General features: G+C 33.0%; 1 protein-coding gene across 1 annotated transcript in view; it reads right to left on the bottom strand.

The window, feature by feature from the left end:
- MFS9 (major facilitator superfamily transporter 9) overlaps positions 1 to 14718 on the bottom strand; it is a 40428-nt gene that overhangs the window by 3376 nt on the left and 22334 nt on the right. Inside the window, exons 2-8 of the mRNA XM_089701190.1 lie at positions 7673 to 7868; positions 6950 to 7068; positions 6260 to 6374; positions 5644 to 5818; positions 5149 to 5249; positions 3026 to 3179; positions 2231 to 2403 (exon numbers count right to left, since the gene is read on the bottom strand). Of these exons, the coding sequence (XP_089557316.1) occupies positions 2231 to 2403; positions 3026 to 3179; positions 5149 to 5249; positions 5644 to 5818; positions 6260 to 6374; positions 6950 to 7068; positions 7673 to 7868 (1033 nt within the window). The remainder of the gene's footprint in view (positions 1 to 2230; positions 2404 to 3025; positions 3180 to 5148; positions 5250 to 5643; positions 5819 to 6259; positions 6375 to 6949; positions 7069 to 7672; positions 7869 to 14718) is intronic.

Below are 14718 nucleotides of genomic sequence, written 5' to 3'. Positions count from 1 at the left end.
TTCCACGCGGGCAAAGCCGCGGTCGGAATGATATTTTTTTAAATAAAAAAATTGTTTAAAAAAAAACACAAAATATATTGACGCATGTATTTATTTTTTGCACTCTATTATAATTGTAATTATTCATTACAAATAATCAAAATATAATAGCCAGAACAAAGTTAGGCCCTGGTAGGGTAGGTAGGCAGGTACAGCAATGTGAGACGAACACTGGCTTATTTATACCAATAATAATGTATTATAAACATTAAATTAAGTTTACTTTCTAACAACAAAAATACATAATATTAGCTAATGTGAAAGCGAATCAACCAATCATCCCACAAAAATGAAATGTGCACACAAATATTCATCCAAATCGGTTCATGTCATTAGAAGGAGTGACTGCAGCGCCATCTTCCGGGCCCAATTGTGTTTCCAGATCACCCAGGAACTCAATTTAATATACTTACACAAAATTTATCGAAATGAAAACTCACATTACTATGTAAATATGAATATAAACCTGTTTTATTACTAAGCAATTTCCCGCACAGGTGTAGTAAGTATAAATGAAATAAATATCAACATCAAATTCTTTATACAACATACTTATCTACCACCTTCTAAGAAATGTAATTCTTGAAATTATTTTGTATTTTTTTTAAATATAATACTACTCCAATGAGCTCCTGTTCCATATTATGTCCGCCATACTTCCACTAAGTTCACCATGATTTTTTATTTCTTTGCACTTTGTTGCTTTTTGCTAAAAATGGAATCATGCGATAAAACCAGTAGAGCTTTGATAACATACATTTTTGACTGAATAAAGGTACTTACGAAGGAGTTGATTCACATTGTGAACAATCAGTGGGTTTATTTTCCTTCTGGATTCCGGATTTCTGAACAGATTATTTATGCTATAAATGAAAAAATCTTACACATTCGTTATGTACTTAAAACAGGGGTACATATCAAACATCGTCTATAATACAATTATCATCAAATTTAAAATAAAACCAACTTACTTCATTAATTTGTTCCAATTGTAAGCATTCTTTTTCCTCCAATCTTTATGTTTCTTCTCCTTATTTTCTTTATTGTCCCCATTTGTCTCATTTTGTCTTATCGTGTTGTCACCCTTTTTTACGATTGCGCAAGCGACACAAGTTCCCCGTGTGACGGCCGTAGCGGGAATGACTCGTGCAGCGATCGGGGTAGGAAGGTACAGGGCGGCTCTCGCTATATTGGCTGGTCGCGCGCTAATTTCAAGTATTTCTTGTTTATTTCAAAACCATCGCATATTTCAAAATTCTAACACGGTAGACGTATAGGTTGTATATTTTATAGTTAATATCCAAAAAGTCGTAACTTTACGTTTGTTATTTTGAAGATGCCAGAGATTAAAAAAAAATAACAATGATAACTTTGTATTTTTTTTCTATCGAGAAAATATCATGGAATCATGTTTCTAAAACGGTAGACGTATTGTGTTACTATTGAACTTTCTTGTCAAGAATTTTCATCACGACAACTTTAATAATATAAAAATTACGAAGGTTTGAAAAGGGCCGTAAATGTTAGAAAAATTAATTCATCACCTTAAATAGTTATTAGTTTCATTATAATTTATTAAATAGATGTTAATATGAGACTTGGAAAAATTACTCCTTTTATCTATTATAAAGAGGAAAACTTTGTTTGTTTGATTGTACGCATGTGTACCTACTTAAATTGTACACTTAGTTTTAAGATTTTTTTTTGTATACTTGCTTATTTGTGTAACAATTACTGGTAAACCTAAATAAATAAATAAGGGCCGATTTTTCAATGCTTGGTTAAAACTTATCCGTCCAATAAAGTATTACACGATAACATTAAAATGTCACGTAAACTGTCAAATACTGGCAATTAGAATACGTTTTTAAAATGGTCGTTTTATACATGATTCGACGAATAAGTTTTAACCAAGGATTGAAAAATCAGCCCTAAATAAATAACTTTAACAATTCCTCACCTGGGATAAAAACGCGCCACAGTTGAACAGTTTTCGTATGTTTGTTCGCGATAATAAGCCAACTTTTAGCATCCAATCAGCCACGTGGCCTGTTATTTGGAGCACTATCGCCATTGCCACATATGGCACGGTTTTTTCATTTTATTGCTACGTTTTTGTTACACTGTATCCCTAAGTAAACGCTTTTCTTTCTATCTTGTCACTATTATAATTAGTTTAACAATTCCTCACCTGGGATAAAAAAGCGCCACAGTTGAACAGTTTTCGTATGTTTGTTCGCGATAATAATCCGACTTTTAGCATCCAATCAGCCACGTGGCCCGCTATTTGGAGCACTATCGCCATAGCCACATATGGCACGGCGGATAGCCAGCCCGTTTGGGACGTTTTGAATTTGAATACGTCTGAAAATTGTTAAGAATAACATGTAAATCAAGTTTATAGAATGTTTATTTTAATATGTCTGAAATTTATTAAGAACTAGCTTACCTCCCGCGGCTTCGCCCGCTTTGTCTAAAACCTAATAAATTATATACTTAAACCTTCCTCTTGAATCACTCTATCTATTAAAAAAAACGCATCAAAATCCGTTGCGTAGTTTTAAAGATTTAAGCATACAAAGGGACATAGGGACAGAGAAAGCGACTTTGTTTTATACTATGTAGTGATAGTGATATCGTGTTAAATAAGTTTGTACAATGTCTTTTGTAAAATTGGTAGCGGTTTCTTGTGAAAAGTGTTTTGATCCCCTAGTTCAATGCTAAAAAAACAACTATATTTGGCATTGAACTATTTTTCAAGCTCTGGAAACGTAATAGACAGACATACTTTTGAATTTATAATGCAAATATTCAATAGTTTTATATTACTCCTTGCACAAATAATTATTGTTCATACTTTTTTACGATTTTAGTTATTATCATAATACCATATTATAAGACAATCCAATGATTTATTATTGCCTATTGGCTATTATTATAAATTCATACCACATTTTACGATAAATTCAAGAACATAATAAAATACCTTGCATAAAAGTAGGCAGAAACGTCAGCAAAGTGTAGAAACCCCAGTTTTCACTGAAATGTGCGGCGACTATTGCCCAAACGGGGCCCGAAGTGAGCATCGCCCGCCACGGGTGTCGAACCTGCGACCCCGATACTGTGGTGCCTCGGGACTCCTGGAAAATTCGGATTAAAGTGTTAAAAAGGAGATTATTATGTGTTAACAAAAAGAGCGTGTGTGCCGAGCACACGTGTCAGAAGTGAAACTTTTTTGGCAAGATTCAAAGATACCAAAATCGTCGCCTTACGTGACGTGACCTTGAAATTTTACTCTCAACGTGCCTAAAGAATTTTCACTTCAAAAATAGAGACAAATTTGATATTGATGTTTAATAATGTAACTTTTAAAAATCTATTTGTATCCGTGGCATCATCATATTTCTTCTAACAAAATTGATGCAAAATTGTATGAGTGTTATTCTTTTTAAGATGCTTTAAATTATGTACATGTATATTAATTCCTTTTATTAACCTTTTGACCGCCAGAGCAAAAACGCATCGCCGTGCCCTCCACGCCAAGCCACAAATTCAATGAGATAACCTTGAAAATAGTAGGGATTCCAAAATGTTATCGATAAACATAATAATTCACGTCTGAATATTTGAATAAACAGCTTATAACACAAAAATAATATTTATTTAACCTCATCTCCTACTGTAAAAACTTAAGACCACATTAAACAGCAACTATCAACAAAAAAAATCAACCTTTTGAGATACAAAAATACATATAAAATTGCAGCAAGTTACAGCACTATTCTCTATCAGTTACGCCCCATTGGCATGTATACATGCCAATGGCGCGGGCAACCATCCTTTTTTTTATAATCTCTCGCTTCTGATTAGGGATGTGTAGCTGTATATTATTATAACTTATCGAGTTTATTTATTAAGTTTATATGAACTATAGGTATTATTGTGGAGTGTTTATTTGTAAATATCAAAACAACTATTACCTTTAAATAAAGGGAATTGCATTATGAGCTATTACGCACTGTCGACCAGTCGCCGGCGACTCAGTCGCCGGCGACTGGACTTACTCCTGGACGACAGTGCGCAAGCCCCTATTTAAACTATAGTAAGTCACAGTCGCCGGCGACTTGTCGACAGTGCGTAATAGGTCTAAAACTACATATTTATTTTCCAATCATTTAGTTTAATACTTGAGTTATTACAAATACTAATTATATGTAGGTTACCATATTTTGATATGACATAGCGACAATTTGTATCATAAGAATATTCTAATAAAGGCACTCACACTCTCGGCAATACTCGATAAAATATTTTTACAACTTTCCGCACTTAACAACACGGCACGCGCTTACGACGTCACCAGTCCGACATCTATTCATGTCAATGGCGCAGAAGGGATTGCATATCGATACTGTGCTAGGGATGCGCATGATTGGCGAAAAGGAAAATATTCAAATCAACAATATCCACAATATAGACAATATGGTATTATACCAAAGAATGTAGCATTTACCTTTTTTCTCAGTGACTAAGCTTATATATTTTTTTTGTAGTTATTACAAAAATTAAGCGAATTAGAGTAATTTCGCTGAAATTTTAATGAAGTTACTTGAATATTACACTACATCACTAGTAGGCACGTATACATGTCATTGGCGCGAGAGAACATGCTTTTTTAGCCATTAATTAAGTTATTTTTTGTCATCAAATATTTGAATAACTACTTGGCAATTTTGTTTACTGTGTACAATTATGTAATAACTGGGGATTCAGTTCATAAACTGTATAAATAAAACACGTAAAAGTAAAGGTTTAATATGTTTATTTTGTATTTATCTATGATCTGTTTCTTGGCATGTATAGGTGTCGTTGGCGCACAGGGCACGATTGCGCATGACATCTATAGATGTCATTGGCGTTCAAAAGGTTAAGCTATTGCATAGCTTCTATCGCGGGCCTTGTGCGCGGGGACCGAATCCAGAAATTCCGTAACGAAAAATCCTCACGCTCCCCACTCCGACGGGCGCGGAGGTGTGGCTTGAAGGCATAGCACGCAATAGCTTAACCGCGGCAGTCCCCGAGTGCCACACGCCTTTTTTTATTATTTACCTGTATATATTTAAGTTCTGCAGCTGTTATATGCGGATCCTTTTCGGGTGACTCTTTGACTACGATCCACCAAATTGTGGTCCACACCAAACCCATTATTCCTGGAATATACAAAAAAAATACATTAATTGTGATAATATTTTATATTTTCTTAGGAAAAACGTTTCTATTTCTCTACTGGGACTTCAAGAACCTATGGCGGACATTTTATTTACTATTTATTTATTTTTAATTAATAAAACTTACTGTTTGTGGTAAAAAGAGAAAACAAAGTGAAGCTTTTCAGATTCTTGCAAACGAAAAGAACCTTAAACACATGAAATACTTACCAAAAACATAACAAATCGCCGAACAATGTGTGAATTGTTTCCATGCAAAGGAAAATAACCCTTAATGACCTGAAATACTTACCAAAAACGTAAAAAATGCCCGACCATTATAGGTGGTCCTTTCACCATGCAAAGAAAATAACCCTCAATGACATCAATGACTTACCAAAAACGTAAAAAATCCCCGGCCAGCCGGTATAATGTGCCAACAGAGAGCATACAGGCATAGCCACAACTGTTCCTACATAACTACCGCTGAAGGCAAAAGTGGCTAGCCTTGCTCTTTCACCGCTCGGTGCCCAAGATGACCATACTGCGTGTATACATGGGTATGTTACACCCTGGAAATTTATAATGATTATTTTAATTAGACAAATATACATTATAAAGCAAAAGAAGTTTTTTTATAAGAGTTTATCTTTATTTATTTTTTTAATTTATATAATAAAAAGTAATTAACAGATTTTCCTACTAATTATAAATCTGGTATTGAATCATATGTTGAGAAATTATTGTTGTGTTGGATATTTTATATGTCGAGGGAGGTATATACCATACGTTACGACAAAATAAGCGTAAATAAGCGGAGCAGAGCGTGAATCCAAAATGTTCAAAAAATGTTGCCATGGGGAAAATATGGTAACAATAATGATGATAGACTTCAGCGTCCTAGTGGACTCGCAGAATCGGTCTCGAATCAAATTATAAATATTTTTTAATTTAAAAAACGGATCAAATAGACATAAAAAGTTATAAAGAAGAAAAGTTCTTAATTTTCTCACCTCAAACAATCCCTCTATAACTCTAACAGCGATAAGCAGACCTGTGCTGGTGTGCGCTAGGGGTGGAGTGAAGAGAGTCAGCAGTGACGTCATACCCACGCCGATCGCGAACATTCTAGAAAAAAAAAGACGTGTGGCACTCGGGGACTGCCGCGGTAAAGCTATTGCATGCTATGCCTTCAAGCCACACCTCCGCGCCCGTCCCCGTGGGGAGCGTGAGGTTTTTCGTTACAGAATTTCTCGATTCGGTCCCCGCGCTCAAGGCCCGCGATAGAAGCTATGCAATAGCTTAAAATTTTTTTTTAGATTTTGTCAGATTTTTTTGAATAATTAGTTTTTTGAGTTTAGTTTTTTAGTGATAAAGAGTTGTCTTACTGTTATTCATGGTATTGAATTGTTATAAGGCATCTTTATCATTAGGTATTGATGACTTAAGTTATAAAAAAAGCAATCGTGAATATAAATAAGAATACTAGTATTTAAATACAGGACATTTAAAATGGGTAGAATAAGAAACATTTTTTTATTAAAGTACCTATTCAGATATTTTGCCTTCAATCTTCATGCTATTGTGACGAATATCATTTTAAAACATTCTATGTACAAACAACATGAAAGGTTATTATTTCAAATTTTTTGTGATTTTATCATTCTCTCACACATTCATTCGTTTTACAATAAGGAACGAACCTGTTACCTCCTATTTTAGCCGCCAACCATCCACCAGGTAGCTGTGTAATGATGTAGCCATAGAAGAACGAGCTCAGCACTAGACCTTTTGTTTGGGAACTCCAGTCGAATTCTGGCACCTGAAATTATTAATTTTTTATTTGAAAATTATTTATTCAAAAATGGTTGTATGTTTTTATAAACATAATTCTTCGACACTATTTAAAAACAAACTGTTAACAATTAATAATTCTATTTTACGGTCCTATAGATACTCAATGATAAGATATTAGCGCTCCGGCAGTAGCACGACGAATTGTGGCTTATTAGCCGCAATTTATCGTGTGTATTGTGCCATTTACTTTTACTAACCAACTTTGATGAAATCTCTATACTTCCCTTTTAATATGTCTAAAATTCCCGTCGAATAACAAATTACCATTCACCCTTGGTATTCCCAGCTTACACAAAAAAAAGACGGGTTGCACTGCGGGAGTGCCGGCAGAAGTGAAAACTTGATTATTAACGTTGAGCATGTTTGATATATACATCCGGTCTTACGCTTTTTCTATCAGGTCACGTGTCCTGACGCGAGTTTAAGATTTTATACCCATTACAGAAAAAGTGCTCAACGCCGCTAAAGAAGTTTTCACTTCAAAAACAACAACACAAATATTCATCCTTCAAACTTATATTTACGACATAAGTATACCATAAAGGTATAGATAATTAAATAGTGCTCACATAAACTATAGTCCCGTTCTCAAGTTCTGTCTCCATCGGCTCCGTCATGGCCACCACAGCGACTGACAGGTTCACCCTCAGAGCGTACACGTTGAAAAAACCGAAGAATGCCAGTAGAGAGACCACTAAACGCCTTTTCCTCCAGAATCGCCATGATGTGCTTTGCTCTGTGTGCTCTTTGATTCTTGGTTGATCTCTGTAAGTAATAAGTACAATTTTAAAGTGAGAAACATTTATATATTTATTATTTATGTATTACTAGCGGTCCGCCCCGGCTTCGCCCGTGGTACCTACATGTTTAAACTATCCTATCTCTCAAGTTGGATCGAACTGCACATGGTGTGCGAATTTTATTATAATCGGTTAAGTGGTTTAGGAGTCCATTGAGGACAAACATTGTGACACGAGATTTATATATACGTATATTAAGATGATGTGCTAAAACGGTGAAAACATCGCGAGGAAACCGACATGTGGCCAGCGTGGAGGATTATGGCCTGTACCCACATAGGAGGCCCGTGTCCGGTGTCCCTGCAGTGGGAACGTATGTGGGCTGATGATGATGAACTATTAAGTAATCTGTGGTATTATGTACAATACATGCGTATGTGAAGGCTACTCGAAAATAAGGTTGGCTATATTTTGTTAGCTCTTTGATTGGAGACAAAAAACATGATCTTATTATTTTTGAAAAGTAAATTTTTACTAACTTTACGTTTAACTACAATAATAACATGAATATGAATAAATTAACTAATATTATATTACATTTTTTGTCTTAAAGTTAAGTGTCAATTATTCTTTTCCCATTTTCCTGCTAAAATATGGTTTATAATGGATAATGTTAGGCTAATTAAAGCGTAATGCATAGCCATAAGTTCCTTGAATTTCAATTTAAAATGAATGTAGGTGACATAAAATCTTCCCAAGGGCGTCCCAGATTTACGGCCAAAAGTTTCCCATTACATTGGGGAAATATACCATAAGTCAACTCGTAAGACCATTAAAATTTTGTGACCGAAATTCCATGATCTAAAAATAGACTAGTGGTGTATATTAAAGTTATTATAGTAAAATTTAAGCATTCAAAATGCATTTGAAGTCTGAACCGATTGATCAAAAGTGTTTCATTCTTTGTAGATTGATGTTTCATTATGAATTTTGATCTTCATTCATTAATATATTATAGGAATTAATGATTAGGTAGGTCGATTATTATATTTAAATAACGATAATCGATCCATTACATGAAACTGAGTTAAAATAGGTCAATGAAATGGAAAACAAGTGCATGATTGAGCATTACAATGGCGTATTTTCACGGTTGTAAATAAATATCGTAGGTAGGTATTACGATACACGCCGATACGGTTATAAGGAATTTATATCGATTTCATTTTTGCGTTTAAAAGCTCATGTTTGTGGGTAGGAAGTTGGAAATCATCGGCGTAAAAATATTAATATTGGGTATGTATAAAGTGCAAGTTGCTCCTTGCAGTTGAAAAATCACTAAGGATACAAAATTAAAATTAGTGTGTACGCGTGCGTGTAAAATTTGATGCATTTGTTTTAATTATTTTTGTTTGACATTAAAAAAAAAGAAACCCTAACGACACTTTATTCACAATTTTTATTCTTTATGTGTGGCTCTACGGCTTCTCATATGAATATCAATAAAAATGTACGTAGTAACTCTTAATTCCTAAGAACAAAAAATTACAGCTACATTTGCAACAGAATATTTAACGAGGTTTAAATATAGCGTGTGCATTGTGTCAATCTGTTTGTTGCTCCTAAGCAGGCGATCTGATTACAATGCATATATTTCGAAGATCTTGACATTCGAGGTTCTTAGCTATGTTCGGAGGAAATAGAAGCACTCCGTAACTCAAGAATATATTCATGTTACAGTGGAATTAACCAGGAGTTAGGTCAATACTTTAGCAAAACTAGATTAACTTCAGAGAACTTCCTTTGTCATAAAACTATTTAAACTGCATTGTTTAGATCGTACGTGTCCATGTATAAATCAATATATGTATGTACTTGATAAAATATATGTATGAAAATAATATGATTATACCTACCTCGTTCTCACTGCGTATATTATCCGAGCTTTTGTCAGCAATATTTTAGTGGGCGTGCAAATTACGATTTAGGTTTACGATTTTATTTGTGAGCCGAATATTGAATATATGAATAATTTACCAAATTACCGACTCTTTATGTTCCTGTCTAGATATTTAGGAGTTCTTAACTTCCAAGTTTGTTCATGATCGAACTTCAAAACACGTGACGCTACGCCTTTTTTATGTAAGTTCTGGCTGGATTCTATTAAGACTTCGAACAATATAGGCGGTTTTATGTGAAGAACTTAACTCTGAGATGAACAAAAAAAGGATTGTACCTATGGGTACCCACACGCCAAAGCCACTGAATCGATTATAATGAAATTTGGTACATAAATAGTCATAAAGGACGAAGCATAACATTGACGACATAAAAATAAATATGTATAAACATAGGTGTATGAAATATATTAAGTAAATATTACGTACGATGTACATATATACTAATAGAAAGGATCATACAAAGGTCATGTTTGTTAAGATTGTAATAATTACCATCTGAGCGATAATTTTGTACTCTAAATGAATTAGTCCAGGAGGAATCGGCGCATGAGTACCGAAAACTATTCCACCTCAATTTTTTTACGTGATCCTCTTCAAATTGCCCTACTGATGATATAAATGCATGTTGCCATGGGGCAACCCGGTGCCATATTGTTTAAACCGAAATTGTTTAAACAATTGCAAGGAATTGTTATTTTTCAACCGGACAAATTTTTTTTATATTTTTTATCGAAATACCAATAAAAAAGGTCCAATTACTTTTCACGATAAAGTTAATATTTTCAAAGATATGAATTTTTTAAGGTTTGAAAAATCTCAAATTTGGGTACTTTCGACCCATGAAAAATATATTTAAAAAAAAAATAATATATAAGTAATATTTTTTTTTCAATTCTCTATACAATAGTTAATAATATTGTTAATAGAGATTTAAGAAAATTTCATTGTTTATATCTGTTTTTTAATTGTTAACTTCGCGCGCTCACAAGTACGCGCCGCTTACCTTTAAGTATCGCCGTCTCTCTCTTACTCATGCGCTGCATCGGCCTCTCTGTGTCTTGAATCATTATTTATCATTTATCTTAAAAACTATCAACTTTATCAAGATTTCTAAAGAGAGCAATCTTATTAATAATTAAATTGTCTACAATTTGTTTCTTATATATTTTTTTCTGAAATCAATTTTTTTAAAGTTATTTAAGCATAAATTGAAACATGTAATTAAAATTACTTTTTTGTCAGTTTATATTACTTTTTTGTTATTGAAACAGCAAGTAAGGTAAAAGACCCAGTTATTGACACTGGCCTAGTTGTTTGACACTCGCAATTTGATTTTAATTAAAAGAATGAAATGTTCTCAAAAAACCAAAGATCTTAAAATTTTTAATTCAAAAATTATATTTATTAATTTATTAGAATTGATTTGTTTTTTTTTTAACTAAAATAAAATTTAAAGTGTCAATAACTAGGTCTTTTACCTTATTAATTACATTGAATAACTTCTTCAAACGAAAGTTATAGATGGAGAAGTATGAAATAATAAAACAAGATTTAAAAATAAGTATTTATTTATTATCAATATTATTTTTATATATTATATTCTTACAGTCTTCTGAATCACAACCACATAGAAGTATGCAACTTATATTATTTTTTTTACAATAACAAGCTTTGGTTTTACAGGCTTTCTTACAATTACACGGTTTTTTAAGATTAGTTGGGAATGGTAAAAAACAAATATAATAAAGGTAAAAAACAGATATAAACAATGAAATTTTCTTAAATCTCTATTAACAATATTATTAACTATTGTATAGAGAATTGAAAAAAAAATATTACTTATATATTATTTTTTTTTTAAATATATTTTTCATGGGTCGAAAGTACCCAAATTTGAGATTTTTCAAACCTTAAAAAATTCATATCTTTGAAAATATTAACTTTATCGTGAAAAGTAATTGGACCTTTTTTATTGGTATTTCGATAAAAAATATAAAAAAAATTTGTCCGGTTGAAAAATAACAATTCCTTGCAATTGTTTAAACAATTTCGGTTTAAACAATATGGCACCGGGTTGCCCCATGGCAACATGCATTTATATCATCAGTGGGGCAATTTGAAGAGGATCACGTAAACTTGACAAACGTTGTTTCATCAGAACACCCTTATCACTTAAGGCAATAAAAAATAATTTACGACCTAATATCAAACCTACACAAAAAGTTCATAAAAATCGGTCAATTCGTTCGAAGAGGAGGTCGTTGACACGTAAGTTATGAAAAAGATAATATTTCATAACCATTCTTACTAAATTCATCCTAAATCACGTCTCCCAGTAAATCCAAAACCTAAAGAAATACAATAAGAAATTTCAACCAAATCCATGTAACATGGGCGAAGGCGGCGAATGAATACTTTTTCTTATAGATCCCTCATGCCTACAAGTTTACGAGCAAGCTCAATAATATGAACACAATATATTTAATGTAGGGCTATATGGGTACTAGGGCTTCGCTTGTCGCTACCTAAATAAGTGTCCTAACTACAAACCAGCTGACATAAAACGTAAGTCGTAAAAATAAGGGTTCAGAGCATTAGCTTTATGTAGAGGTTTATGTAAACAACCTTTGAGTAATGAATAAAAAACATTTGATATTTTTTCTAGGAGTAAAGTTTGGTAATCAAACTCATAAATGCAAAAAAAAAGTAAAAGAAATCTTTGACACGGAAAAATACACTAACTTAGAATAAAGGTATCCCTAATCGTATTTTATCACGTAAGTAGATACACTACGAGTAATTTATCGTCTAGCTAAAATCATACAATTATACAGTTAAAAATATTCAATTTTACCAACCCAAAAAGGATCGACTAAAGTTATATAATCTGCGTTGCCAATAAGGACAGTTATGTCCGGTTAATGCACTGACTTGACCCCACGGAACCCATACACTTAGTGTTTTCGTAAGCAACTTATCGTAGAGGAATGTTTATTAGTTCATTGTCGAGTTATTCCAAGGTCCACTCCCTTTTACTATTCACTGTTACGTTATGTTTTTCCATTGTTGTAAAGGCATTGTTACAGAGAGGTTCTACGCTCTGTGAATGCTGCGAACGAATCTATGTTGTATCGAAATAAATTTGATTTGAGAGCAGGGAAATACTTAAAATAAATAAAAGAAAATATGATCAATTGTTACTGAATTATTAGCTTATTGTTTAAGACGATAGGTAATTAAATGAAAAACCAGTTGGTACATTACTTGTTAACCGACTTCAAAAAAAAAGGAGGAGGTTATCAATTCGACCGGTATGATTTTTTTTTTATGTATGTACACCGATTACTCCGTGGTTTCTGAACCGATTTACGTGATTCTTTTTTTGTTCGATGCGGGATGGTGTCGAATTGGTCCCATAAAAATTTTATTCGGATAGGCCCAGTAGTTTTTATTTTATGAGCATTTTTGTCTGTATTTGTAAATGTTGCAAGTGCAAGTTTGAAGTCGGTTGTTTTTAACGCAGTTATTGACTTGTACTATTTTATGACCTTTTTTAACATCATATTTATACAAATAATGTAAGTAGGTATACTTTTCTTACAGCGCAGATCTATTTCAAGAACATTAAAACTAATAAAACCCAATCCACGTTGTTTTTAACCTTTCACGTCTTACCTCCAAATTCAGTACTCTATTTTTCGGAGTGTCCTTTTAATTTTATTAAAAAAAAAAACGTACCACCTATAGACATAAACTTTAGAAATACATTAGGGTAGTTACCTAATACATACCTATAAAGTTAAGGTTAAAAAGCAGGCTAATAAAACAAAGCAGGTCTCCAGGACATGGTCGCGGAAGAATTCTAACAAATACCCGCGGCCCCATCATTAAAGCGGCTCGACGGAACACAGTGGAGTTTTAGTCGGTAAGAATCCGACATAACCCACGGCTTTTTCCCCGGGGGCCGTGGGTATCTTTGGAAGATTTCCCCACTATATAAAAAAAAGGTCTCCAGGACATAAAACGTTCGTTCCAGGACACAAAACATTCAAAATATGTGTTCCAGTTAACTCAAATTGATATAGCTTACTACAAATACAATTTCAATAAACGATATGATTATCTTAGTAGGGAACTTTGGTTTGTTTACATTGTTCAAGATAACAACTCACTGTGTAGACATCAGGGATACGATGATGTGAATATATTCAGCTTAATGATCCATAAACGAACTAAGAGAATATAAAGGACGTATTTTCAGATTAATATGAATAACTGCAACTGTTATCTCGCCATACTATTTACAACAAAGTTCGGATGTATTGGGAGTTTCTTCGGAAATCTATACATATAATAAAATCGTAGGAAAGTCAAAACTGTACATTGAATATTTTTTTAAAAGAATACATAATCCATGATCTATAATCGATATAGAAGCCAAAAACATAGTTTTTAGAATTTTTGTCTGTTTGTCTGTTTGTCTGTTTGTCTGTATGTTTGTCCAGGCTAATCTCGAAAAGTACTGCATAGATTGACTTCAAATTTTGCATGAATATTACAAACAGGTCGGGTGAGGCTTTTTTAAACATATTATCATGCTATCACCTCCGGGGGAGGAGCTGTGAACCTTTTTTTTTTCTTACGTATTCCGTGTATTACGACAGCGTACAATCTAAAGACTCATGTTTAAATGTTGGTTTCGGGTAAGCCATGCTATTATCTAGCTTTACACAATAAAAACTATGTCATTTACGTAATTTGGGCAGAGAATCAGTTTAATGAATTTATTAGTATACAAATTTGAAACAGCGCCATCTATGAGATTTCGTAAAAATCAAATCAATTTACATGTTAACACTACTGAACACAATGTTAAAAATTAATAATTTAAATATAATTATGTTATTTATTTAT

The sequence above is a fragment of the Colias philodice genome, chromosome 11, assembly GCF_061535455.1.
Source record: "Colias philodice isolate Cphi_HAF_F1 chromosome 11, ilColPhil1 Martin Lab GWU primary, whole genome shotgun sequence".
NCBI classification, from domain to species: Eukaryota; Metazoa; Arthropoda; class Insecta; order Lepidoptera; family Pieridae; genus Colias; species Colias philodice.
This window is presented reverse-complemented; position numbering and strand designations above follow the sequence as displayed.